General features: G+C 53.5%; 1 protein-coding gene across 1 annotated transcript; it reads left to right on the top strand.

The window, feature by feature from the left end:
• The first annotated feature begins 570 nt into the window (after positions 1-570).
• Positions 571-12841, top strand: SFRP1 (secreted frizzled related protein 1). Its single transcript, XM_008501425.2, has 3 exons — positions 571-1121; positions 5489-5566; positions 12337-12841. The coding sequence occupies exons 1-3, from the start codon at positions 587-589 to the stop codon at positions 12657-12659; spliced, it is 936 nt and encodes a 311-aa protein (XP_008499647.2). The 5' UTR covers positions 571-586; the 3' UTR covers positions 12660-12841.
• The last annotated feature ends 14705 nt before the right edge of the window (positions 12842-27546 follow it).

A 27546-nucleotide genomic window follows, 5' to 3' on the forward strand; every position in this document is an offset into this window, starting at 1 on the left:
CTTTCCGGACCCCGTCGGGTCGAGACTCCGCGGCCGCTCTCCCGCCCGCGCTGCAGGTGCCCGCGCAGCTCGGTGGGGGTTGGGCGGGGCCCGTCCCGTGGCCGCCAGGTTCCCCCGTGTCCCCCGGTCCCCCCGTGTCCCCCCGGGGAGCGGAGGGGGGCGGTGCTATCCGGGCCCGGCCGCACCGCGATTGGCTCCGGCGCCGCGGAGTGACACCGGCGGGGAGCGCACGGCAGGAGGCGCCGCCCTGATTGGCTGCCGGGGGGTGACAAACCCGCGGCGCGCGGCGGCGGGGCCAGAGCGGGGCCGGGGCGGCGGGAGCGGCGGAGGGGCTCGGCTCGGCTCGGCTCGGCTCGGCTCGGCTCGGCTCGGCTCGGCTCGGCTCGGCTCGGCTCGGCTGCCTGTGTCCGACGGGGAGGCTGCCGGCAGCGGGCATCGGGCAGTGCTTGGGCCCCCCGGGCTGGGCGCAGCGGCGGGGACCGTCGGCGGGGTCGCGGAGAGGGTCCCCGAGGGCGGCCGCCGGCAGCGGTCTCCCGGCGGGGAGCGGCGGGCGGTTCCGTCGGGGCTGCCGTCGGCGGGCGCGGCAATGGGAGGCGTGCGGGGCCCCCACAGGGCCGCTCTGCGGGCCCTGGTCTCGCTGGCCGTGGGGCTGCTGGCGAGCGGAGGGGCCAGCGAGTACGACTATGTCAGCTACCAGTCCGACCTGGGGCCCTACCCCGGCGGTCGGTTCTACGCCAAACCCCACCAGTGCGTGGCCATTCCCGCTGACCTGCGGCTCTGCCACAGCGTGGGCTACGACAAGATGGTGCTGCCCAACCTGCTGGACCACGAGACCATGGCCGAGGTGAAGCACCAGGCCAGCAGCTGGGTGCCCCTGCTCAACAAGAACTGCCACATGGGCACCCAGGTCTTCCTCTGCTCCCTCTTCGCACCCGTCTGCCTGGACCGGCCGGTCTACCCGTGCCGCTGGCTCTGCGAGGCCGTGCGTGACTCCTGCGAGCCCGTCATGCAGTTCTTTGGCTTCTTCTGGCCCGAGATGCTCAAGTGTGACCAATTTCCTCAGGACGATGTCTGCATTGCCATGACGGCTCCCAACGCCACCGAGGTCTCCAGGCCCAAAGGTAAGGTGTGACCGGAGCTCCAGTGCTGGTCCTGGTGCTTTTCTCTGAGCTGATGGGGCAGAAGGGACCGAAGGAGCAGGCTCACCTCTGCACCCCGGCAGCAGTCCTCCTGCAGCCCCACAGCACTCTGTGAGCACTCCTGCCCTAAGGAAGGCAGGACGCCCCACCAGCTCCTCACCTCCATCCCGGAGCTGAGCCCTGGGACACAATGGATGCACGGCTGCCCAGGTCACTGCACCGGGGCTGGGCTCCATCCTCCAGGTGCCCCAGCCCCGCTCAGCCCCGCTCCCGAGAGGCAGCAGTGGGACACACGGTCCCAGGAACATTCTGCCTGGACAGGGTAAATAGGGACATTGTTCAGTCCTGGGGGAGCTGCAGGTACAGTGGAAATCCATCCCTGCCCTCTCAGGTAGGCTGTGTGCTGGTGAGGGACCGCGAGGCTTAGCGAGAAAAGAGCAGGGAAAGTAGATGAGGTTCTTGTTTGTTTTTATTACAGTCTTTTTGGTGCCGGAGTGGTTTGTTTGTGTGAGTTGCAACGAGTCTGGTTTGTTGTTAAAACTTTTAAAAATAAATAAATAAACATCCTGCTGCCTCTTCAGCATTCTGCACCGGAGTGCTTTGAAAGGGTGGCAGGAGGGATGTGTGTGTGGGGGGGAGGCAGAGGGCTGCAGTGTTTCCCTCTGTCACTGAAAGGGATGAGCACTCCCCGTGTTAGAGGGATCTTGCAGGAGTTCAGGAGGAGCTGAGGGATGGGCCAGCTGTGCACTGGGTTGACCAAGTGCTTTGGCCTCTGCGCTGTGTCCAGAGCTCAGCTGGGGGAAGATCTCCTGCAGCAGCCCCTTGCCTCTGCTCACCTTCACAACAAAAGCTTTTTGCTGTGCTCTGCTGGGACTGTGCAGTGTTATCCCACTCAGCCCAGCAGGACTCATACTTCAGGGAACCCTTTAGTTATGGGGCAGGAAGGGAGTGCACCCTGCAGCAGAGGGGTGACACCTTGGGGGTGTCCCCAGGAGTCAGTGCGGGGACACACGAAGCAAGTGGGGAGTGCGGGCTGGCGTGGGGCAGGGCAGTGGCTGCAGAGAGGGATGCTGGAGCTCACAGCTGCCACAGCTCTGCAGGGAAACACTGTCATGTCTCAGCAGGGGCATCCAGAGGCAGGTGGGGTGTGAAGTGTGTACCCATCTCAGGGGTGAAGTTTGGTGGCTGCTCTCTCCCGGGCACCCAAACTCTTCCAATGCAGCACTGCTGGCCGTGCAGCCACACTGACAAGTGCAGGTTGTTCGTACTGGTGTGATTGCTGGAGGAAGCTCTTTGTTTTCCAGGAAAGCTCTATAATCATCTGCCCTAAGTGAACCTAGACCCTTGGTCAAGACTGCAGTCATGTCCTGTGTTGCAGGTACAAGGGTTGCTTTTATTTCTGGGAGACTTGCAGCCAAGTGTGATGCTGGGGCAGCTGGGTCTGAGCTGCTTGCTGTAGAGTTGCCCACTCACGGGTTTGAGACGGAGTTTGAGCTGTTTGGAGATAATTAATTTTAGAGACATTAGTGACACAGGACCTGGGAACAGTCTTCTAGGTGAACAGCATCTGCTAAGTTTTCCCTTGTGTAGTTTAACAACTAACTTTCTGATCCCCTTTCAGACCTGTCTTGACAGCAGCATTGGGGTGGGACAGTACCCCTTTCTTTTGGTGCTGCTACCGTGCCCATCAGCAGAGAAAGTAAGTCTTTAAAATTGTCGTGCAAATGTGAACTTCCTTCAGCCTTCAATGGAAAAGCATGAGCCACCATCCTCACATCCCCTGGCTGCTTGAAAGTCTCTCAGCAGCAGCTCCAGAGGTCTCAGGCCAAGGTCCCTGTTCGCATTGCACTGACTGGGGCACTTCTCCATGAAGGGGACAAGCAATCTGGCTGGAGAACACTGCTTCGAGGCCAGAAGACCAACCCCCTGTAATCTGTGGCCCTCAACACTGTGTGTGCTGGGTCCTTCCCTCCACCACAGGACACCCTGTCGACAGTCTGTGTTTCCTGTGAGCCCCTTCGGTCTGGGGCACTGGGGTGTGTTTCCTGTTGATTCCGAGAGGGTCAGAACCCAGCAGTGTCCCCCCCTTTTCTCTGAGCACTAATAAGAACGAGCCCTTTCAGTATTTTTCCCCATTAACACCTTGAAATTGGAATTTGTTTCTGCCTCTCAAAGAGCTGACCTGCTGAATTCCTTTCTCCTTAAGCATGAGGCGGTAAAGCCTGCAGGCCCCCAGGATGCATCAGGGGAGTTGCAGATTAATATAGCACTACACATTCCTTCTCCTGCCCCTGCAGTAAGCTGGTTCTAAAGCCAGGCATTGGAAAATGGTCAGCAGGAAAAAAAGCAGGCTGGAAGCAGGCTAAGGCTGGAGCAGGGCTGTGATCTGCAGAGGAACTGGGGTGTCCTGTGTGGAAAGGAGCATTTCCCTTCCCCACTCAGCAAGGGACAGTATCCCTAGCCCTGCTCTGATGGGAATGGGGGTCACAGGGCTGGAGGACAGTCCCTGGTGGGTAGGGGAAAGATGCCCATCACAGCTCCAGCCACTGGCTCTGGACCCTTGCTGTAGTGAGGAGGGGTCCCTGGATTGCAGGGGTCCCCGCTGTCCCAGTACTGTCAGAGTATTCCTGTGTCTGCTTGCAGTATAGCTGAAACAAAGCCTGTTTGCACCAGGGAACAATGAGTCTTATTTTCCTATTATCTGTTTTTGGTTTTTTTTTTCCTTTGGTTTCCCAGAAAGCTCACAGGGTGGACATGGAGGTGGCTTTCATGTTGTTTGCATGGGTATAGAAGCACCTGGACATGGTTGGCACTCTGAGGTGTTCAAAGATGAGCTGGTGTGTGGCAGGAACCCCCTGACTTTAAAAATAGGGTTGGGAAAGTCATCATGTTCCCAAAGGTTGGCTTCTGCCTGTGTCACTCAAAGTCAGACAGGAGAAGTGGCAATTGCATGTAAGGATTTTGGAAGAGGATGTTACCCAGGTGATGGGTTAGGTGTGAGAGCACCAGCAGTGGGATTGATGAGCTGGGTGCTGCCAAGGTTGCGATTGGAAGGGCAGTTGCTTTGCATGTGTGACTAATAAAGACATGGTGCATGACCCCAGGAATTAGCATTTGGCACAGAATGTGTTTGGAGGGGTGGGGGTGAAAGCGGAAAACCAAGCTGTACAAAAAGTCCTGAAACCCCTGTGGGGCATCTGGGACTGCAGAGAGTCGACTCCATGGTTGGGACAGGTCGTGGCTGTGCCTCCCTCCAGCAGTTCTGGCTCTGCACCCTCTTGCTGGGAGACCTCCCTGTTGTTTCCATCCAGCAATGCTGTGGGTTTTGCTGGCCTGGCAGCACACAGGGACCAGCTGACGTTTTGCTGCAGCACCATCCCCGAGAATAACTCTCTTGTGTGGGAAGGAGCCCTCCTGGACTGGGAACAGAAGGAGCATCTCCCAGTCCAACAAATTAATCCGTCAGTAGCACAGATCTGTGTCTGTGCTGCTGGGTGGTCTTCGTTCTGGCTGGAGACAGGAACCTGGAAAAAGATTTTTATTCTCTGGGTGGTGTGAACTTTCCTCCTGGGATGGATCCCTATGAAATGTCCTGGGCTGGAGTTTCCCAAGAGGAGGATGTTGGCCAGCAGCTGGTGAGCAGAGCCAGCTCTCCTCCATTGGAGCCATGAGGCTGCTCTGTGGGGTGTAGCTGGACTGAAAACAAAAAAGAGAAGACATCAGCTCCCAGGGTTTTGCTGGAGGGACTTCTGAATGGGATGTGCTCATGTGAGACGTTTGTGGGTCCATCACACACCAGTGCTGCTCTAGAGCAGGAAGAGAGGCGAAGGGCTTGGTGTGCAGTGCTTGGGCAGCCTGCGGGGTGGTCCCAGCACCGAGGAGAACCTGCACTGAGGGGCACACCCTTCCCAAACCCCCTCCGTGTCTCCAGGGCAGCCCGTCAGCACGGAGCATCCCTGGGCACTGTCCTCCAGCTGTGCCAGGGTTTGGGCACTGTCCCTGCCTTGACACTCTGCTGGGAGGGACGATCAGTGGGCTGTGGGCCACAGCCAGCAGCTCTCCTCAGCTGAGTGCCTGGCCCTGGAAACCTCTCTGTGTGCCAGCGCTGTCCTCCTGCTCTTGGCAGCTGCCCACCCCTGCTCGTGCCCAGCCCTGGAGCTGCTGGCAGCACCAGAACGGGGCTGGCAGGAGCCTGGGGAGCTGCTGGAGGGCTCCTGACTCCCAGCTGGGAGTCATCCTACTGTCTGGGGGACCCTTGGCAGGGTTCTGGGGGCGGGCAGTGACCCCACAGCCCTGTGCTGGCTGGCTCCGGGGATGGTTCCTCACCACCTTGTCTCTCCTCTTGCCAGGAACGAATGTGTGCCCTCCCTGCGACAACGAGATGAAGTCGGAGGCCATCGTGGAGCATCTGTGTGCCAGCGAGTTCGGTAAGGAGGATCTGGGGGGCAGGGAACGGGGCTCCGGGGCTGCTGCCTGCCCGGACACTCTGCCAGCCCTTGGCGGGGCCGTTCCCGAGGCCACCGTGCCTCTAGGTGTCAGTGTCGGTGCGCTGAGCCGACGGGACCAGGCAGGACGGAACCAGTCCGGGATGTGCTGGGAGCCCCCGGGGTGCCGGTCGCGGTGCTTCTGCATCACCCCGGCAGCTGAGCATCTCCCTGAAACTCCGTGCAGGACGAAGCTCCATCAGCACCCGAGGCAGCAATGCTGCGGGGCCAGCAGAGAAGCAGATGGGTGGTGCTGGTCTGGAGTCTGGTGGCCGGGCAGAAGTGGCAGTGGTTGGTCTGTGGTGAACTCCATGGGATTTGTCACTTAACCCTAGTGTTCCCGTGCCCTTGTGTGCTTGCAGGGATGATGCATGGGATGGACCCTTATTCTGCTCGCTGCCATGAAGGAGCAAGCCAGCTTCCTCCTCCCCCCAGACTGCTTGTACCCCTGGGTTTCTTATTAGCAAAGTTTATGCTGCTCTTGTCAAGTTTAGGTGTAAAAACCCAAAACCAGTCCTTGTCTGGCTAGGGCCAAGCAGCGAGTCTAAAAAACACAGAGCTATTTGAAAGCTGTTTCCTAAATATCTTGTGACTGAGTAAGTGAGGCAGACACTCATAGGTAAACAGAACTTCACTTAAGAAAAAGTATAGTTGGGAAAAATATTAGCTTTCTCAGATCAAACCCAGAATTAACTGGTTTTGACATCCTTGCTGGTGTGTGTAACGTTCCCGGAAGGTTATTAAAGGCACATTGAACAAGGTGTGCATTCCTCAAGGATTAGCACTTGAATGTGCCCTGTGCCAGAGTGCACTGTGCAGACCCAAACCTGCTCTGCATGTCAGTGTGCTGCCCTTTCTGCTGCAAACGTCTTCTCAACTCTCCTGCAGACTTGGAATGCCAATAGCCCTAAGTTCAGGACAGACTTTTTCTAAAAGGTAAAAAAAAGGCATCATCAGGAGCACTCAGGTTATAGTTTGCCAGGAATGAGTGTGCCTTGAGCTGGCTCAGGTGGCATAACCAGGGACTGGTGTGGCAGTGGTGGCTCTCTTGTCAGTGGTCAATCCCATACCTGTCACCTCCTCGGAGATGTGTGAGGACCCAGGAGAGATGGGATTCTGCCAGTGGGCAGGAACTGGGAAGGGAAATGGAATCCTAACCACATGCTTGTCATCAGCCTCTGCTGCTGAGTGTCCTCCCTGTGTGCTGGGACAGTTACACAACGGGGAGCAGAGACCAAACCAGAAATGTTCACAGCCTCAGTGGAGCAGCTTGAGACATTGACTTGTCCACAGACAGAGTTGGTCATTGGGAAATTCTGTGGTGACAGCTTCCAGGGGATGGAAAGGTTTCCTGTCAGATAGATCCCTGGGCTGCACTGTGGCAAATGGGAAGAGAGTGTCCCTGTGTACCAGAAGCAGCAGGAGGGTTCATGCAGCTGCATTTTGGTGTTTTCTTCCTTCCATTGGTCACTGTTTTTCCTGCAGGTAGCACTGCAGAGGTGCCCAGTCAATGCAGCTGGGGAGGGGATGCTGTGCAGGTCTGGCCTGTGCCCTGCAGTGTGGGCAGGACAGGGAAGGTGCTCCAGGGGATGTCCCCACTAGGGAGAGGGGAGGAGAGGAGAGGAGAGGAGAGGAGAGGAGAGGAGAGGAGAGGAGAGGAGAGGAGAGGAGAGGAGAGGAGAGGAGAGGAGAGGAGAGGAGAGGAGAGGAGAGGAGAGGAGAGGAGAGGAGGAGAGGGGAGGGGAGAGGAGAGGAGAGGAGAGGAGAGGAGAGGAGAGGAGAGGAGAGGAGAGGAGAGGAGAGGAGAGGAGAGGAGAGGAGAGGAGAGGAGAGGAGAGGAGAGGAGAGGAGAGGAGAGGAGAGGAGAGGAGAGGAGAGGAGAGGAGAGAGGAGAGGAGAGGAGAGGAGAGGAGAGGAGAGGAGAGGAGAGGAGAGGAGAGGAGAGGAGGCTGTGGGGGAGGCAGCAACTTTGGGAAGTTTCCTAAAGCACAGTGCCTGGCTCTTGGGTCTTTGTTTAGTCTTGGGGGGTTACTGTCATGGGGCAGATTTCTCAAGGAGAGCTGTTTATCTGGCACTAAAATAAACTCCCAACCCTTCAGACTGAGACTTTTCATGCACATCCACCAAGGTAAACACTGGCAGCTGACAGGTTACAGATCTTCATCAAAGCCAGACATGTACAATAAATGTTTAAACTAACATGTGCTGCACAGGGCAGCTGTTGGTGGTTTCTGCCTTGATTTCAGATCATGTAGGAGCTGCCTCTTCCTCTCCAGCCTAGCTCTCTCCTTTGAAGCACCAGCTCAGTGTCTCAGGTTTTGACCCAGCATCTCAGCACTGCCCCTGGTTTGCTGCTCAGCTGCTTGCCATGGCTGTGGTCCCCTGTCCCTGTGGTGTGTGGCAAGGTCCTGTTGTGGCTCTGACTGTGTGAGTAATGTTTCCTGCCTGGGTGCTGAGGCTGAGAGTGGACAGAGGCAGCACAGAGCACAGAGGGTGTTGGTGGGTGTGCAGGGACCCTCACTAGGGCACAGACTGGCTCTGGGGCTGGTCTGGTGCAGTGTTGGTGTGCCAGGGGCAGCGATGGTGCTTGATGGAGTGGGAGCTCACTCTGTGCCCTCCCCCAGGCCCCTGGGCTGCAGCCAGGGTTTACTTCTTGCTCCTGGTGCAGGCTGGGCTGTCCTGGAGTTCATTCCTCTCTCTGTTTCTCTTAGTGATTTTATTTATTGTTTCTGCCCTTTCTCTGGGGGCTGAGGGGATCCTGCTGCACGGCTCTCGCTGCACTGGAGACTGCAGTGCAATCAATACATGCTGTTTATTTTTTCCTGTGACTGACAGCTCCTTGCCTGCAGCCTTCTCCTGTTACAGCCCTAATGTGTCTTCTGGCAGTTTTCCTCCTTCTGAGTGATTTCTAAAGGAAGGAGCAATGAGGCTGAAGGAACAGCAGAGCTTTCCCATCTCTCACATTCCCTTCCCAGCCCCTGAGGTTCTGGAGTGGGGCCCCTGCCTCTGCAGGCAGGAGAACAGCAGTGACCATGCTGAGGAGTGGGAGTGGAGGTGCCTGTGGGGCACAGCCCCACGGGTGGCACGGTGAGACACGGGAGGGAGCCCAGAGCTCTGGAGCTGGTGTTGGGAGGGAGGATGCCTCTTGGGAGGCACTAAAGCCATGGTCTTGGCTTGTCTGTGAGCCTGGGTTTCCTCTTTCCCTGTGCTGGGGGTGGGACTGGAAAGCTGTAGGGACATTGATAAGATTTGTTTCAAGTGATGAAATGTGAGTTGTGCTTTGTCAGGCTGGACCCCAACCAGCTCTGCAGGGCCTTTGCTGCTCTTGGAGCTGCTGCTGCCAAGAGTCATTTCACTCCAAGTGAGCAAACACTTTCATATACCCTGTTTCATATTAGCAGAAATAAAAAAAGACATTTTTATATCTCCAGCACTCCCCACTCTCTCTGTATTACAGATACCAGAGCTGTGCTACCATCTGATATGAGCCGTTTATAGTCAGGGCCAAATTCCTGGCTTGATCCAACAGGGCAGTGGGAGCTGTGGCTGGTGATGTGGCTGCTGCCCCTCTTGTGTCCTGCCTGGGCATCCCGGAGGCAGAGCAATCCGTAGGGAATTGCCAGGCAGGAGAGGAGAGCCTGAGAGGGGAGGAGGCTGCCGATGCTGGGCTGGTCCAGCTGGATGCTGCCCTGGGGAGAGGCAGGGCTGGGTGATGCAGGGTTGTGTGGGGAGCTGGGGGGAGCTGCTGGCTCCTCACAGGAGTCTCTGTGCTGTTGGAGGAGGCTGTGGCTGTGTCTGTGTCTGTATGTGGCAGCTCACTGTGGCAGTGAATGCGGCTGGCGAGAGGGGTCAGTGCCTCTGCAGGGCTCTTGGCACCGCCTCTCCTGGCCATGGTGAGAGCTGGCGAGTGGCTTGTGCCTGGAAAGGTGTCAGCTTCTCAACACTGGGGCTGAGCAAGGGCAAGTGTGGGTTTAGCACCCTGGGAGGATTTCTGCTATTGTAAGCACAACATGTCTGAGAGCTGTTGACTCCCAAATTAAATCCTGAAATCTCCTTTGTTGTGCTTTGTTTCTGTGTTTTCATCCCTGGGGATGCTGCTCCCCTCCCAACCCCAGCACCCCGAGGCTGCAGTCCTGGCACCAAGCTGTGCCGGGTCCAGCACCGTGTCTCGGCATGTTGCAAGCAGACCTGAGACAATGCCTGGCTGGAAAGGGCTTTCCTGGGTTTATGTGTGCTGCTGGCTGCAGCCGGCCACCAGCTTTGGTAAGAGGTTTTGCTGGAGTGTGTCTGTATCCCACGCGGGAAGGGCTGTGGCTGGCAGGACACCAAGGATGGGTGCTGCTCCCGGTGCTGGCCTGGGAAGGCTGCACAAGTTCCCGTTCTGTGGATAACGCCCGGCGTCTCTTCCCGGGGTCAGCTCCCTCTCAGCACCGATTCAGTCCCTGCCAGTGAGCGCATCCCGGGGGCTGGGAGTGAACTTCAGCTATTCTGCCACTCAGCGCCGAGATGGATTTGGTGCAACGCAGGGGGAGCGGGGAGGCTCCCAGGGAGGCTGTTTGCTTTGGCAGCTCTGGCAGATCCCAGAGCCAAGTCTCAATCCGTCCCGCTCCGGCCCGTCCCCACTGCTGGGCGGAGGTGTTCCCGGGGCCGGGGGGATGCCAGGCCAGTCGCAGGACGGTCGTCCCTGCCAAATCCTTGATGTTTCCGGAAAGCCACAAGCCGAGGGGCTGCCTCCCGCTGGTGCTGTGCTTCAGAGCCGGGCATGCAGCCGGGAACGGAGGAGCCCTCGGGCGCCGCGTCTCTGATCTGCCTGGAAAATGCCAGAGATGCGTGTCCGGCCCCGCTGCCCGACCTGCCTCTGCTCCCCGGGACTCTCGCCTGGAAATCTGGTCAGAGTTTAAGGAACGCGGCCCCAGAAAGGAGGGATGGGGGAGACTGAGGGGCCAGGTCACTGGCAGAAGGGTGAAAGCTGAGCCTTGATTAAAATGGCTTTTATTTTCATGTTTTTTCTTTGCTCATGTGACTGCTTAGTCCCCAGCTCTCGGCTGCGTTTTTCCTGGGCAGCGCTGTAAACTCTTGGTGATGATGATGATGCCAAGGACATCGGTGCTGGGAAGAGCAGAGTCGTACAAGAATTATTTGCACCTCTGGCCAGCCCCCTCGTTGCTCCTCCTTGGTCTGACCTGGCCTTGGCTCTGAGCTCTGCTTTGCACCAGTGAGGTTTGCACAGTTCTAGTTTGTGTTTGGATTTATGGTTCACCTGGGTAGCTCCCAGTTGCCCTGAACCTGCATTGCTGGCTTGCAGATGGATGATGGTGCAGGGAAAGGAGAAGCTGGGAGCTCCCACAGCACAGCATTACCAGACCCTCTTTGTCCTCCCTGGACTTGGAGCAGAACAGCACCTCTACAAGCTGCCAGATTGCTTTCTTCATCTAGAAAAAAAGGATCTAAACTTGCAGCAATCACAGCAAAGCAATTTGCAAATAAGACATTTAGTAAAAAGCCTGCTATTATTGGTATCATACTATTCCTCCTGCACCGTGCTTAGAGCAAGAGTTGAAAGTCAGAATGGATAAAGAAATCGAGGTTCACATTGAGGGATGCTGCTACTGCTGCCCAATTGATGGCATGGAGCTTCGAGCTGCCTGAAAATGACTTCTTCCATTTTCCAAATTTGTTGAAAATTGATCTGGTTCAGCATCTTTAGCTCCTTAAAGCATGTGTCACTTTAGCTCCTTAAACATCCTGAATTTGGAAAACAGATGGAATGAGAGTTCCACTTGGGTTTCCAGTACTGGATTAGTTTCTTGTACAGTAACAGTGCAGCTCAACAGGGCTCTTGGCAGGTCTCCTTGGCATAGGGCAGATAAATACCATTCCTCCTGTTGCCAGCGCAGTGTCTGGAAGCAGGAGGGTGACATGGAGACTCTGCTGCCTTCTCAGGATCGTCATCGCACTGTCCTGCTGCCATTCCTGTCTGGAATGCTGAGCAGAGCTGCTGCCCAGAGAGCAGAGTGTGTTCCCTGCTGCGAGTTCCAGCAGAGCAAGTCTCCAAGGGGAAGTGCTGCTGGGACCCGAGTCCCTGCCAGAGCCAGGAGCTCCCCCATGCCGTCTGCAGCACATGCTCTGGGAGTCAAATGAGAAGGGACAGCAGACAATTAATCACCTATCCGAGCACTATTTATCTGCAGCTCTGAAGTAAACTCCCCAATGGTGGAAATATGTTAGCAATTTTTGGCCATATGTGCTTTTTCCCAAAAATGAGGCAGAGCCAAATGGCACAGAAGTGATACTTTAATGTACAACACATTTTCATCATTTTTTCCCATGTATACCACATTCCTCTTCATGGCTGTGGCAAAAGAACGTTTATTATTATTATTATTATTATTATTATTATTATTACTATTGTTGTTGTTGTTGTTGTTGTTATTATTATTATTAGAGTTGCGATTAACTCAGGAAAATGCTGAACCCAAAGGGGAAAATATTTTCCATGGAAGTTTCTTTGGGATTAACTCCCTTCTCCTGGGGCAGGTGCAGGTGTGGGGCTGCTGTCCTTGCTGGGGTGTTTCCACAGCAGGGAACAGGAACACGGAGCAGGTCACTGGGCACCTGCAGCTGGGCAGAGGTGCTCCTCACCCCAGGCTCTGGGTCAGCGAAGGTTGCTCAGGGGTTGTGTTGATTTCCTCTTTCTCTGCCTTGGTTTTCAGCTCTTAAGATGACCATAAAGGAAGTGAAGAGGGAGAATGGGGACAAGATGATCATTCCACGGAAGAGGAAGGCGCTGAAGCTGGGCCCCATCCGGAAGAAGAACCTGAAGAAGCTGGTGCTGTTCCTGAAGAACGGCGCTGACTGCCCCTGCCATCAGCTGGACAACCTCGGCCACTACTTCCTCATCATGGGCCGCCAGGTCAAGACTCAGTACCTGCTGACAGCCATCTACAAGTGGGACAAGAAGAACAAAGAGTTCAAGAAGTTCATGAAGAAGATGAAATCTCCTGACTGCCCAACATTTCCGTCCGTCTTCAAGTGATGCAGTGGGTGGTGGCAGAGCCTCCCGGACCTGGCGCAGCAGCTGGGACCCCCCTGCTCCTCCCTCGTGCTCCTCGGAGCTTCCCTCGCCGCCCCCAGCCCTCCCACCTCCCCGCTGCTGGCATTTTCCTGCTCGCCTGGGCGTGCAAAGCGTGACACACGATGCTTTCATCCAAAGCCCTGCTGCTGTTGGGGCCTGTACCTGCATTTAAATAACAGCTGGTGGGGAAAGGGCAAGGGCAGGGGTGTGACGTTATGTCAAGAGGTGACACGATAGCAGAACGGACCCTCGTGGCCTTGTCTACTCCCCCTTCATGGTTGCAGGATTGCCTTAAATTGATTCCTGTTTGAACCAGATTAGAAAAAACAACCCATCCTCAGGATAAAAGTTAATAAGTGAGTAGTGGATGACCTCTGATAAAACCTCCTAATAGCTAATTGCCCTCACTGTAAAAAATTCCCATTGTAGTCTCCACCTTAGTTTAATGAAGCCTTAACCCTGGGTTCCTTGTGATACTTTGATCGACCAGATCAAGGAGCCCTCCCTCACCACCATCTCCTGTTAACATGTCACTGGGATGATGGTCCTGGCCTCTGCACACCTCCATAAGCCCCATGGTCCTCTGTCACCATCCCCTGAGCCCCATGACCTCCCTGAGCCTGGAGGAGGTTCCCCTCCTTCTCCAATCTGTGAGTCCCTGCCTGGTCCTGGTCTCTGTGCAGCCACCCCAGCACAGGGCTGGGGCAAAGGGGGCTGCCTCCCCTGGACCCTCTGCCTCCCTTCACCTCCCCCTGTCCCTCTGGACACTGTTTCCCCCCAGACCCCCATGGCAGAGCTCCCTGACACCCATGTTGCCTCTGCCTGGACACATAATTCAGTTTTAGCCACGTGCCAAGGCATCCCCATCCCACTCCTCCTGCTAACTCCTCCAGCCTGTGGCTCCCCCTCACTTCACCAGGGATGGTTTTGCAGTTTCCTCAGGCTGCTGGCAGAACACCAGACTGCAGAAGGCTGAGGACTGTTCCCTACAGAGCCCCGTGGGAAATGCATCGTCTCTGCCTTTCCCTCTTTGTGGTCTCTGTGGGACTGATCAGTTTCTAGGTTTTTGTCCGTTTTGATGTGTGACAACTCAGCTTTGTAGCATTCTGTTGTGGTTTTGTTTTGTTTTGGTTTGTTTTCCTTAATCAAAATGTCATGTTAGTGTGAGGTCAAGTAGTTTATGAAGGACAAAGAATATCACATCCCAATGATTACATTTATCGACCAAGCTGAAATTCATTATCCCATTAATTGGACAAGTTCTCTTTTCCATAGACCCACGTTCCACATTCATTGGACTGTCCTGCTCCCATTCAGTGTCCTCATCAATCACGGTTACTCCGGAGAGAATGGATATCTTGTGATCTGAGATAATCCTGTTGTATTGCAGTTAAGTGAAATAACAAATCCTCCTTTTTGAGGTTTAAACCAACCCCACTGAAAGCTGGTGAATTAATTACTCTTTAGCTCGAGAGTGCTGTTTATTCCCCACGTGGGGACAGAGCTGCAGACTTGATTGTAGAAGAATTCCATGAAGAGGCCAAGTGCTCTGAGGAATGATGTTTTACAGCTAACAGACAGATGAATTTAGGACGTGAACTCTGTAGAAAGTCCCACTAGATTGTCTTAGACCACCATTTGTAGTAGTGTTGTTTCTTTGATGCAAAATTAATCATTGTAGATAATGTGCTTTATCACTGAATTAAAGAAATAAATAAACCACAAGCTTTACTATCACAGATTGATGAGGTGAAATGGTGGGAGGGCCGACAGACCCAGCTATGACAGAGGCAGGGGATGGCCCAGAGCTGGGGCACGTTGAACTTCTTGTCTTGAGACAGTGAAAGCTCCTGGCAAAAGCCCTGTGGGGGATTTCCATGGACCTGCAGAGTGTTTTACCATTCTCTGGCCAAACTGCTCCTTGATTTGCCAGCTATTCCTGTGTGGATCCAGTGGGTAGGTTCACTGGTCAGCACTCCACTTGTGCTCTCTTGGAGGCTTTTGATTAAAAAAACCCAAACATCACTAAAAAATGCATTTGGTTAAGCATCATGTTTTAACATCTAAGGTGTCTTTACATATATTGTTTTATTTTAGATAGTTAATTCAGAAAGTGTGGCAAATGAGAGGGGACTGTGTTTATATTTGGATGTTTTGAGAAAGAGGAAATGTGAAAGATGAGTGAAAATCATCACTGCAGGAAACAGCCTTCTTTGGGCAGTGAATAAAAGCACGGGGCTTTACTCTAGCTGCTGTGATTTCTGTTTTCTATGAATATTCATATACCTTTTAAAGGCTCACAGATACAGTGTTCAGGTGTATGAAAGCTAATGCAGCTCTTACTCTAGAAAAGAAATCTGGCATGGCAGCAGGTGTCAGATGTCTGGAAATTGGACCTTTTTCTCTGTCCTGTCACTTCAGGAGCATCTGGGCTGCAGTGAAAAGGTTTGGTGGGTGATATTGGGAAATCCCCAACTTATGGAAAGGTGAACATGGAGGTGAACACCTGAGGAGACCCTGGCCAGGCTGATGGGTTTGGGGAGAGCAGGGTCTGGTGTGACCATGAGCATTGCCCAGCCCTGCTGGATCTCTGCAGAGGAATGGACCTGCCCTGCCTCTTCTGCCAAGAGAACATTTCCAGCAGGTCCCAAGCTCCCCAGAACATCACTGTCTCCTTTAGTAAACATTAATTAAGAGCTGTGGATCATTGGGAATGAGAGGTAACACAGGGATGCCTGCCCAGTGGTGCACCCTGGTGTCTCCATGGATGGGCAGGAGCCAACCTCAGCTGGGGCTGGGGCTGCCACTGGGGACCCCTGGAGCATCCCTGTGGCCTCAGCACCTTAATCTGCACCCCTGAGAGCAACAGAGATCTCGTTTACCTTGGGGATGTGAGAACACCTCAAGCTAATTGAAAACTGCTTCTTGAAGGGCAAATAATAGAAATTTAATTGCACTGGATCTGGCAGCAGCACACAGATCCAGGAGATAGTGCTGTCTGTGGGAACTTCTTGCAGGAATACAATGCCACTGCTTTTCCCACAGCATTTCCATTCTTTTGATGAAGAAATCTGTATTTGATTGTGTCAAATTTGTGGTTGATAGGAACACATTCTGGCTTCTGTTTTCTCTCTTCTGTGACTGGATCAAGGAACCCCTCAATAAAATGATGTTTTATTTAAAAGCTATTTTTATTGTTACCTTTTCTGTCTCAGTTGCATTACTCCTTTCATTGGCATCGTTGTAGCTGGTTACAAGGCACATGTCCTGAAAACCTCCCTGCTTGGCAATCCAGTCCTGGACTGTGCTCTGAGGGTTTTTTTTGATCCCAGTAATTAATCAGGGGGGATTTGCTGGGTCCTGGGTGTGGGTGGGAGATTTTGTAACTGGGGGAAGCAGCAGCTCAGCTCCTACAGTGCTTTTAGCCAGGGACCTGGGCTGCAGCACTTCTGGCACCATGAAAACAAGTGGGTCAGCACCCCAGGGCTGCTTCCTGGGGTCTCTGTCTTTTTCCTGATGAGGAACTGGTGTCTGGAGCAGTTCAGAAGCTGGGGTGAAATATCTTTGTGCTTTGCTGCTGCTGGTGTCAGGGTTTTTTTGTAGTTACTCACCAAAGTGTCAGCCCTAGCAGGGGCTGAAGTGACCAGGAGAGTGGTCTGTGTGTTTGCTGAAAATGTACAACCTCTGTTCCATTACTGACCTCAGTAACACCTGTATGGGAAAGGGAAATGGTGCTTCTTGAAGTGTTTTCATCTAAAAAGACTCACAGTCAGCTATTGCATGTGGGTGCCCCTGCTGCCCTTGTATTTGTTGTTTTGCTCTCTGATGAGAAAAGTGAAACCTGAAACATGGTTCGTGTAGACTGTGGGGGAACTCCAGACCCCAGAGTTATGTTTGTGCAGTGGAAAAGCAAAGCATGAGAGTCTGCTTAAATCAGAAACTGTGTGTCTGCTGATGTAGCATTCCCTGGCAGCAGAACAAGGGGGTTTGTGCAGTTCATGGGTCCATTTTATGTTCTAAATAGTCCAAATGCTAATTGTTACAATGAGTCCTAGCTTAAAGTACAAGCATTTGTGTAACTGCTCAGTCTGGACTCAACATGCCTTGTTTTGCTGGGGGACAAGCTCCCATTTTGCCTCCCTGGGGGCTGCAGGGTGTTCTGAGAGGTGGGCAGGGGCTGCCTGTGGTGGGCCAGAACCTGACTGTATCATCTTGGAGGTACCTGCTGAAGTACCCCCTGACTGTGGGAATGTTTTCGGGTGCAAAGCATGGTGTGTGCTCAGAAAGAGATGCCTGAAGTTACAAAGAGCTTCAGCAACAGAAGCCTGGATGTGCTGTTTTAGTCTCCCAGGCTCAATGGGAGCAGGGCCTGACCTAGAGAGAGGGCTCACTATTCAAGGAGGCAGAGGTTTGAGATTTAGGGATGTTTGGGTCTTGCTGGGCCACTTTGCAGGCTGCTGGGGCTCCTAGCAGTGCATGTATCCTGTCTCTGGGTTGTCCCCTGTGGAAAACTGCTTCTGACTTGTGTGGGGGTTGTAGCAGCTAATTTGGGAGGATGCTAGCAGCCTGGCCTTGTCTGCAGTATGAATCTTGCCTAAAATAAAATTCTGTCCTTTTGTGACTCAGTTCATCCTTCCAATAATGTTTATTTTCATTGCTCCAGCACTCCTTCTGTTGAGTACTGCCTGTTAATTGAGTTTCTGGCCTCCAGTTTGTAGTGAAGTTATAAACAAGTATGGTTTTCTTTCATGCTGTACAAAAGTAATCTCAATTTTTTACATTGCTGGCTGTCTGTGTTCTGCTTTGACCCCTGCTGGGAAATTCAAGGCTGGAAAGAGCAGTTGAGCAATTAGGGAGGATTTCTACTCCTAGAGCTGAGCAGATACCAGCCAGGTGTGTCTGATGTGGAGCTCTATTACTGTGCAGAACAAGGGGGTAACACACCCCAGCTGCTCTGGGCAGCCTGGTGACAGTGTCTGGAAGGGAAAATGCCTCCTGTGTTTACCTTCTCCCCCATGAGCAGAAGGATGGTCCCAACACGGGGCTTCTGCTCTCTCAGCAGAGCCTGGCAGTAATTCCCACCAAAGCTCTCCTCCCTTCTGGAGGTCCTTGGCCTCTGCTCAGGAACAAGATGGGGCTGCAAAATGCCAGCTCTCCCTTCTCACTCCTGGATAAGGATCTAATGGCCCCCAGGAGTGGCAGAGAGTTCAGTAGATCAGTTTCACAAATGGGGAAAACTTGTGCTCTCCTGTAGACGGTGTCTTTCCACGTGTGCCTGTGCAAAGCACAGACTAGGAGAGATGTACAGAGCAGGAGCAGAGAGCCTGTAATGTCCTGAGACGATGAACAGAGCAGGAAGTGGGAGAGAAATGGTTCCTTTCCTTACAGACACTTGTGGAATAAAGATCAAGAAGAGATGGATGCAAGGATCACACCTTGGGCTGAGTGAGCCCTGAGCTGTGGGGAGCATGTGGCTGTGTCTGCTCAGATCCTGGCCACTCGTGTCCCCTGTGCCTTGGCCATCCCTCGTCCCTCCGGGAAGCCAGGGCTCAGCCTTGGAGTGGCAGCTGCCCCGTGCTTGGGTAGTGGGGGTTTGGAAGTGACCCTGCAGGTAAATCCCCCTCAGCCTCTGTTCCTGCTGCTCCCTGCTGATGTCCCATGGGTGTCAAAGTCCTCCTTCAATCCCCTCTTGGAAGGAGCGTGGGGCGTGCAGGCTCCTTTAGCTCTGGAAGGCTTCTGGCTCAGGTTGCAGATGGACCCGGTCGGAACCAGGGCTCTGCAGCTTCCCGAACCCGGCCGCACCCCGCAGAACCACAAGGGCGGGAGGGAGCGCTGAGCAACCTGCCAGGGTGGCCGCCCACCCCGTGGAGCCTCCCAGACCCTGGAAAATGAGGGCTTTGTTTCAAGACCTTTCCCAGCGGAGGCAGGAATCTCCTCTGGACCGGCAGCCCGCCGCAAGAATGCTGTCTGCGTGCGGGAAAGGGCTCTGCTGCCCCTGCCACCGGGCGCGGGCTGTGCCAGGGACCGCCAGCGCCGGGGGGGACCGGACCCGACCCGACCCGACCCGTCTCCTCTAGGCACGTCAGAAGGATGGATCTGCCGCCCAGCGGGCTCCTTGCTGCCTGCCAAGATTCCTGGAGCTGCGAGCAGCCGGCAAACAGTCCCTCTTTTCTACAGAAACCCGCGCGGCCTGGAAATTCGCTGCTGTCTGTGATGTTTTTTCCTTTAGAAGCATCCAGGAGGTACTGCCAAGCATATGTTAATATCAGGAGAAATGTTTATAAAAGTTCCTCCTCTTGAATTAATGCCTGATGGAGAGGCACAGTTATGAGTGGTCCTATTGGTGCTGCCCAGCTGAATCACTGCAGTTCCTACCTGCCTGCCCCGGGGTGTTTACAGTTTCTTCACCATTTCGTATTCTTTTCTCTTCCTCACCCTAGATGTTTATTTGATAATCCTGGGAGACCTTTTAAGCTTCCTGGGTTTCCTGTTTGCTAAACACCCTGTCACTTCTCCTCTACTGCTAACTGCTGAGCAGGCACAGGAGAGCTGAGCTCTGGCTGTGTCCCTCTGCTGTGAGATGGAGCCATAGGTCGGGGCAGCCTCCAGCCCCATGGAGCTGGATGGGGACAAACAATATGGGGCTGTGGGCAGCCAGACCCATAAGGATGGGCTGTGTGGGAAGCTGCCCAACAGCGACAGGACAGGTTGGTGCCACACACCCCTTACCTGCAGTGTCCCCACGCAGGATGAGCCGTGGCAGTGCCCTCCGTGGGCCGTGGGGCTGTTCCTCCCACCCGGTCTGACACATCTAAGGTAGCCGTGGGAAGCCAAGGCTGTGCAGAGCTGAGGAGAGGGCTTGTCAGCTGCAGCATCTCGCCTGCACGGTGCCCCGGCTCTCCCCGGGCTCAGGCAGTATTAGTTTCAGCAAATTCATTTTCCTTCACAAAAGCTTTTGGTTACTTTGGGATTAGGGACTGTTTAGAGTTCATTGTTTTCCCGAGCTGCCTTGTTCTGCTGTAATGTTTAGATGCCTGGTCTGCAGGAACTTAATCTCCCTTCTCCTCCAGCAGTCCTGGTCTGTGAAAATCTGTTCTCTACTTTAGTGCAAATTGTTGATGGGAGATAGCAGGGGATCTTTCTGCTTCTATTTAACGTGTCAGCAGAGAAAGACATCTGCTTGCAATTATGGGCACGGCCTTGCTGAAGGATTGGTGTGGTAGATTTTATAAGATAATAGGAAATCTTGACGAATTCGTGATTTCTTATGTCATACAAAGGAATAGGTTTCATTTAAAATATTCATCTTTTAAATTTTATTTTACAAAATTAAAGGATAACTCATGAGATTGATATCAAGGGAAAGTGCCTTGTGCTGTGTGCAGAGTGAGTTCTGGTTTCCCACATGAAAGCCTCTGAGTGGGCAAGGGCTGGGGGAGTTTGTGTCCTCAGGGAGCTCAGGGGACACAAGATGCTGGGACAGGCTTGTGGTCACACGAGGGTCTGCCCTGCACCTCCTTCCATCCCAAGATGACAAGGGGGCACCAGGGAGCCCCCTGCCCAGGGCACAGGGAGGGGACTGCTCTTGGCAGGGCTTTGGTGCAGCTATTCTTGGCCTTACTCAGCTCTCTGGGAGTCTGCTGTAATCTCCTCTGTGATTAAGGGTCTTGACGTATGTTCAACGTCATTAACAGAGCAAGAAAATAATAATAATAATAATGATCTGTGCTCAGGAATGCTCCTGAGTGAAGTCAGAGTTGTGCTCAGTGCTGTTCAGCTCAGCAAGCTGCTCATGCTTCAGCCTTAGCAGATTAACCAGGGCCATGTCCCTGGCTCCAAGAGCTTTCTGTGCTCACTGCTGGCAGCTCCAGCTCTTGCTGCCCACTGTGCAGACCTGGATCTTCATCTCTTGGGGGTGCATCTGACTGCAGAGGTGCTGGCTCCTTCCCGTGAGTGTGGGAATCAGCTGGATACCAGCTGTCAGGAGAGGTGGTGGGATCCAGGTTCTGGCAGCTGCTCTCCTTGCTGATGTGGAGATGCTCTCCCTGGTCACAGCAGGACAATTAACACAGGGCTGGGACAGGAGTAGCTCTCAGAGGGACCAGCCCCTGGGCTGGCTGCCATCGAGGACAAGTGTCACTTCAGATCTGGGGACATGAGAGGTAGCTTCTGCATTACAGTAGTGATTTATAGTGTGATTTTTGCTTAACTGAGGCTTGCTGAGCTGTTTGATCTGGATCCCACCGAGGCAGTGCTGCATCATGGAAGTTTCTGGCTGCAAAGTCCCTGGAAGGCTGAGGAGGTTTAGTGTTCAGAGGGGCCTGGAGCCCTCTCCTGTGCTGCTGACACCCAAGTGTGCAGCTGGCACAGCTTCCCTCAGGACACAGAGCAGCCAGGATTGGACAGACTTTAATTTTTCATCATTGAAAAGACAGGAATCCTGGAAGCAGGAGCAGAATTCCTGGCAGACCCCAGCCCCTCCTCTGCTCTTGCTGGGGTTGCTCCTGGGAAACGTGGCTGCCAGACTCGGTCTACTCACCCTGGAGAGCAACAAAGAGGGGCTCAGGGACTGTGGTTTGGGGTTCCTGCTCCCCCAAGCCCTCATAGCAGGGCCAGGGGACCTGTCTGCCCGACAGGGATGAGCCCGAGGTAGGAGGTGATGTGTCTGGGGAAGGTGTGGGCTGTCAGGCTCACTCCCTGCCTGCTGCTGATTTGGAGCAGTGGATCATGCAGGGCTGAATTTGAGTTCTTCCCCCCCCTCCTTGGATTTTTAGTAGCTGACAGTTGTTACCAGCATGAGGTACTAACTTTTTATTTTGAACGCATGGGTTCGGGCTCGTTAATCACTTCCAAATGCCCTCCTCTAAAGGCGATATTGTTTCAGCATTCAGCCACTAATTTTTTGAAATCTCTGAAATAAGACTCTGCTCTTGAACATGTGCTGGAGAGTCGTTCCTTTCCGCTGTATTTCAAAAATATACATGTGGTTTAATTCAACGAGAGGGCTGGAGGGGACATTTTTCCACCAGTTTTTTTCCCCCTCTTTTTCTTTGGACCTGTATCTGCCAAACCGCCCGGCTTGGTGCCAACAGCAGCCCCTGGGATGCTCCCAAGTGCAGCTGGGGGTTAAAAACTGTGTTTCCTGGGTAGCAGAGCAGAGCTGCCTGGGGATACAGATTGGGAGGTGCCCCAGGGGCTGGTGATCCTCACCCCAGGAGCTCCGGGGTGTGGGCAGCAAGGAGAAGTGTCTTTAGATGGGGGTCTGTTCCTGTGACTAAACTTGCTTCCATGTGCCCTAGCTTTGGGAGGACTCTTGGAAAGATCTGGGTGCTCCATAGGGTCTGGAAGATACAGGACTTGCTTTAAGCCTGGCTGTCAGTCAGAGAGATCTGGCTTCAAACAGAAAGAGACATTTTTTGAATAATTACTCCTTTATTTGTAAAGAAGAAAACTGGGAAGAGAGACAAGGAGAAGCTGTTGGTGCAGGATCCAATGGATCCATGGTGCTGACGTATGGGTGAGGATGAAAGTCTCCCAGTCTTCTGGGAGCTCTTCTCCCAGTCAAGCTGCCTCCAAGTGTGGCCACTGCCCATGGGCACCTGAGCCACGTCCCCACGATGGGGCTGTGTCCTCTGCAGCCCCCGTGGCACAGCTGGGGCCACCACAGCACCCAAGCTAAGCCAGGTCTCCTGCACATCCGTCTGCAGCTTGAACCACAAAATCCTCTTGCCTCTGCCCGGGAATTGCTGCTGGTGGAAACCTTTCTCTGTCTGAAGTTCTTGGATGCTCTGCAGTGTGTCTGAGGCTGTTATGTGCTGTGGTTTTGTTGGTATTATAAATAGATGTTACAAGTGAACATGAATTTGTGCTGACCCAGGGTTGTTCTTATTAGAGGCAATGAACGAGGAAGAGCTAATTCCTGACAGGCTCCATCCCTCACCTCACATTGTCCTCCAGTGGCCTGAACACCCCACAGCATCCGGAGCTCTCTGAAGATCCAGCAGCCTGGAGACTCATTACATGCTGGTGCTGAGAGAGCCTGATGTGCAGCTTGCCCAGATCATTAAGCAGCCTAAAGGCTGGGACCTGGTGTGTTCTCCTCCTGTTGGAAATGCTCGGTGTGTTCCCAAAATGCCCACTTTGTTTCCCTGTAATTTGCTTTCTGGGCTTAAGTATCTGAGTCCCTCTGTGCAGACAAGTTCTGTGCAGAGTTCCAGTGCCACCAGCACTGTCAGAAAAGCTTCACCTGTAGGTACTGTGTGCCAGGTCTGTTCTCACCAGCAGCCCTTGCCCAGGCCCTCAGGAACAGGCACAGGTTTGTACAGGCTGAGAGGAAAGCCAGGAGGGATCCAGCCCTAACCCAAAACAAATCCCAGCCCTTCCAATATTTTTTTTGGTTTGTTTTTTTTTTTTTTTTGCTTTCCCAGCAGACTCTCTGGCTGGGCTTGCAGTGGATGCAAATGTCATTGTTCATCTTGACAGGAGGTTAAACACAAAGGAACTGGTTTGTTGTACTTCTCTGTGGCTGTCTGGGCAGACAGCTCATGGTTCCCAAGTCAGGACCTGGCCTGTTGAGCACACCCATGGGCTGCTGCCTTCGCTCAGAGGCTTCCTGCAGCTGTCCAAAGGAGGAGGCTTTGGCTCTTCTTGGTAAATGTCTGAGCTGTTCTGATACCCTGGAGATGTTACCTGATGTGCTTGCTGCTGGTGGCAGGGCTACTGCCTGAAATGCTTGTGTGCTCTCTGCTGACATGTCCTGTGCAGCCAACCCTGTGTCCAGTGGCTGTGCTTGGGGCAGGGATGTGCTGCAGGGGAAGGTACTGGATGTGGATACAGATGGCTGGATGTACCCCTGAATGGGAAGCTGGTGGCACTCTGGCAGCCTTTCCCTGAGCACATATGTGTAGCGGGAGGAGCCTGGATATAGCAGGATAATGCTATAGCAGGATAATATGAGAACATCTTGCGGGGAGAGCCTTTCTTGCTCCTGAGGCTCAATGAGCTGCTGACCTCTCCCTTGCCTTGCACAAGAGTGAGCTGAGCTTCTCTCTGTGGGTGTGTGTCCCACCTTTATTGGCCCCCCGGTAATAGGGGGCCTGCCCTAACCAGGCACAGGTGGACTCACACCCACTCTTTGGCAACTCGAGGCACCTGGTTTATCTTGTTTCTCTACACATATGTGGCTGTCCTCTTGTCACTCTCTCCAGTTTGCTCAGGAAACTGCCAGTCCCTCATTTGGTGCAGAAAATAATGATTTTCTGTTTCCTAGAGGAGGAAACTTCTCAAGCTCTGGAGGGCTAGGGAAGCTAAACAGAGTCACTCAAAAGTTAGAAGGCAAAAGAGGAATTTATAATATAGAGGACTCAGGATTTAAAATCTGGGTTTTTTTGAGTCTATGTCCACATTTGTGTTTTCCAAGCATCTGGATTCAACATATGTGGCTAAGCAGGAGCAGAGATGCTTCCACTTTCCTGAAGGTGTTTCTTGGCTCCCAGAAATGCAGTTTAAGGGCTCAGGTGCTTGCAGCCAGTGGATTGCGCCTGTGATTTATAGTATGTGCTGCTGGTGGTTTTGGTTGGGGTTTTTTGGGGGGGAGAGGGGCTTGTTGGTTTTGTTTTGCTTTCTTTTGTGTTCCAGGAGATTCACAAAAGCCTCCTCAAAAGTAGTTCAAGCAGAGCAGAGAGGAGCTTCTGAGCAGCTTTGTGCCATTGCTCATTCTGAGCAGGAGCCATGAATACATGAATTCCCACCAGCCTTGACCTGAAGAACAATAAAGAAGAGGATTAAGTGGTCCTGCGTGGGGACAGCGTGTTCAGGCGTTGTGTACCGGGAGGAAAGAGGATTGTGCTCTGCTGTGGCCCTGTCCCTGCAGGGGGAGCGGGGCCGGGGACACCCCGGTACCTGCTGCCCCCCCAGCAGCCCCAGCCGCGGGAGGTTGGTGCCATCTGACGGTGATGGAGGGAACGGGAGCACAGAGAACCCCCTCGGAGGGTCCCTCTTCCCCTCTCCGGAGCAACCCCCACTTGCCCCGGGGCGAGGAGCATCCGAGCAGCTTCTGCTCTTCTGTTCTCTCTCTGGAGCCGATCGCTCCGTTCCCCCTCGGACACTTTCTCTGGCAGATGCAGGGATGGAATGGCTGCTCCATAAGCACGGGAGGTGCTGCCCTGAGCCCTGCGGTGGTTGCTCTGTCCCTGGAGGATGGACACGCACCCGGTGATGCCCTGGGAGGGGGACTGTAAATGCAATCCCCAGTGGGACTTCCAGTGAGGAGGGGGCTCGGGTGGGCAGTGTTGTTGAGCAGCTGAACAGCTCAGCACCAGTTTTAGGATTTTAGCCGTGCAATATCAAGGCGACTGAAGGGTTAATATGGAAAATCTCCTCCACATCCATTCCTAGAAATGACCTCTGCAGGACTCTCCCAGAGATGCAGCTATCTTGTCTCCATGCTCTAGGAGACACTGCTTATCCTGAGGCTGACAGTTTGCTGCTGTCTCCAGACGCTGCCTCAGCAGCTGGTTTTCATTATCATCACTACATGGTACCTCACCTGCTCTTGCAAGCTTGGCACCATAAACTGCTGGGAGATTGAAGGAGTATCATGGGATGTCTCCACCAGATTGGACTGGAGTTTGTACTCTGGGTGTCAGCATGGGAGCTGTTGTGAGGGTACAGGGGTAGGAGAGTGATTCTGGGGAGAGAAGAATGATGGTTTAATCCAAGGAAGAGCCTGGCTGCTCTCCCACTGCCCACATGCCAAAGCAATTGATGGGCACAAGGCTGTTTTCAGCACATCCCTGAGGTGGCAGAGCATGTGAGAGCTGCAGGGTGCTGATCGGGAGGGAGGTGCCTGCATGCTCTATAAATCATTTGCAGGAGCAAAGGGAATTGCAGCAGATTGTCCTGGGTTTGCCAGGTAGGTGCTGGAGGTTTTGGGATGAAATGGGAAGCAGAGAAGAGAGCAGCACACCCTGACTGCCACACTGCTGCCCCAGTCCATGTCTGCAGAGCCAGTCCCTGGTGTCTGACCAGGAGCAGCCTGGCTGTGGAGGTGCACGCAGGGCTCCTGACATTCCCTCTGTGCTGTTAGAGCCTGGGGAAGCACCTTCACATGGCCCTGGGCTGGCAGTGGGGCTGGGATCTGAAGCAGAAATGCCACCCCACCAGTGTCCTGCGTGGTGATGGACACCGGGATTACGCAGCGTGGCCGCGGCACGGAGCCAGGAGCTGTGCTTGCTCAGCAGAGAGCTTCATCCCCTGTCTCAGAAAATCTGTAAGAGGAAATTGGATTTAAAATTGTTCTGCCTGACGCCCGGGAGAGGCCCAGGAGTGGAGGAGGGCTGAGGGAGGGGTCACTCATCACCAGCTCATTATGGGCAGAAACTCAAAACCCGGGGGGGAGCTGTGCTCCCAGACAGCCCTCTGCAACGGGTCATCTGCACAAACTCCTCTGCAGCTTTGGCAGCTGTGAGTGTACACTGTGCTGTGCCCCAAAGCCATGTCCAAATCGGGATGTTTTTATTATTTTTAGCATTACTCACAAAGTATCCCCTATTTTCATCCTGCAGGACCAAATCTGAGGTGGTATTTACTTTTGGAGATGGAAACGCTGTTTCTGCAAGGTCTCTTGATAGATTTGGGTTGTATTTTCATTTGCATTTTTCATGTATAACTCGGTGTGTGAGTCATACAGTGAATGAACTTTGTGCTTGAGAGTGTGCATTGCCTGGGGGCAGGAATGTCCCTCACCGATATTCCCGTGGCCTGGATGTGATGAGAACAGGACTGGAGCTCCTGGCAGAGGGAATGGCAGGAGGGATGGATGCAGGATTGGTGTCCTCCTGGGGGTGGGAGGGATGCAGAGGGAAGAGGCAGAGCATTCACCTGGCAGCTCACCCTGGGTCCCCTCCCAGCAGTGTCAGCACCCTGCACCTGCAGGCACCCTGCCCTGGGGACTCCAGCTGAGGAGCTGCTTCTAGCAAGGAGTTTCCCTTTTCCCCCGGGGAGCATTCCCTTGCTCTGCCCCTGGAGTGCAACTGCTTATTTCCCAGAAGGAAGAAGCCACTTGCACTCTGGAGTCACCCTTGGTCCCTTCTCCCCACTGTCACCATTTGCAAATCAATGTGCTCTCCCTTGTGGGGTGAATTCAGAAAAGTCACATTTGCACTTGAATATCCGAATCACACATGGGCCAGCAGCTGACATCTCAATCCACTTCCAAGGCTCCTGCTCCAAACATTTAACTTTACCCTTGCCCAGATGTGCTTGCGTTTTATGTGCTGTGCATAAAAGGCAGAAATTGCACGGGGTGGAACGCGTTAGAATTGGCACTTTGGAAAACGCACACTCTGCTGGAATGTGCTAACATCCAGCTTGTACAGAAGGGCAATTAACTCTATTTATGTTCCTGAGACTGCAGCTAAAACTGGCTTCAGAAAGCAGCTCACTTACATTAAAGGGCTTTATAATCATTATGCTAAAGTATTTCTTTTGAAAACATTTTCAGTTTCTTAAACATTTAGGATATTTATAAAATATGGCACCAATTACTACATATTTCTTTATTCACACTGATTATACAACCTATAATTATACTTAAGCCTCTTATTTGTATATCATGGCAGCATTAAGCAAAGCTCTGTGATATGTCTGTGTGTTATTCTTTGCAAAAAGCAGAGGGCTGCAGCCCTCCACCTTCCTGTGGAGTGAACTGGGCTGTGTTGTTCTCCAGCAGCAGCACTCTGGGTGTCTGCCCTGGCAGAACAGGCAGGCTGAGGCTGGCAATTCATCATGACAGGTAATGTTTGGCTTCCTATTGTTTGGCCTCCAAACGCTGTGTTTACAGCCAGCT

The sequence above is a fragment of the Calypte anna genome, chromosome 22 (assembly GCF_003957555.1).
Source record: "Calypte anna isolate BGI_N300 chromosome 22, bCalAnn1_v1.p, whole genome shotgun sequence".
In the NCBI taxonomy this organism is placed as follows: Eukaryota; Metazoa; Chordata; class Aves; order Apodiformes; family Trochilidae; genus Calypte; species Calypte anna.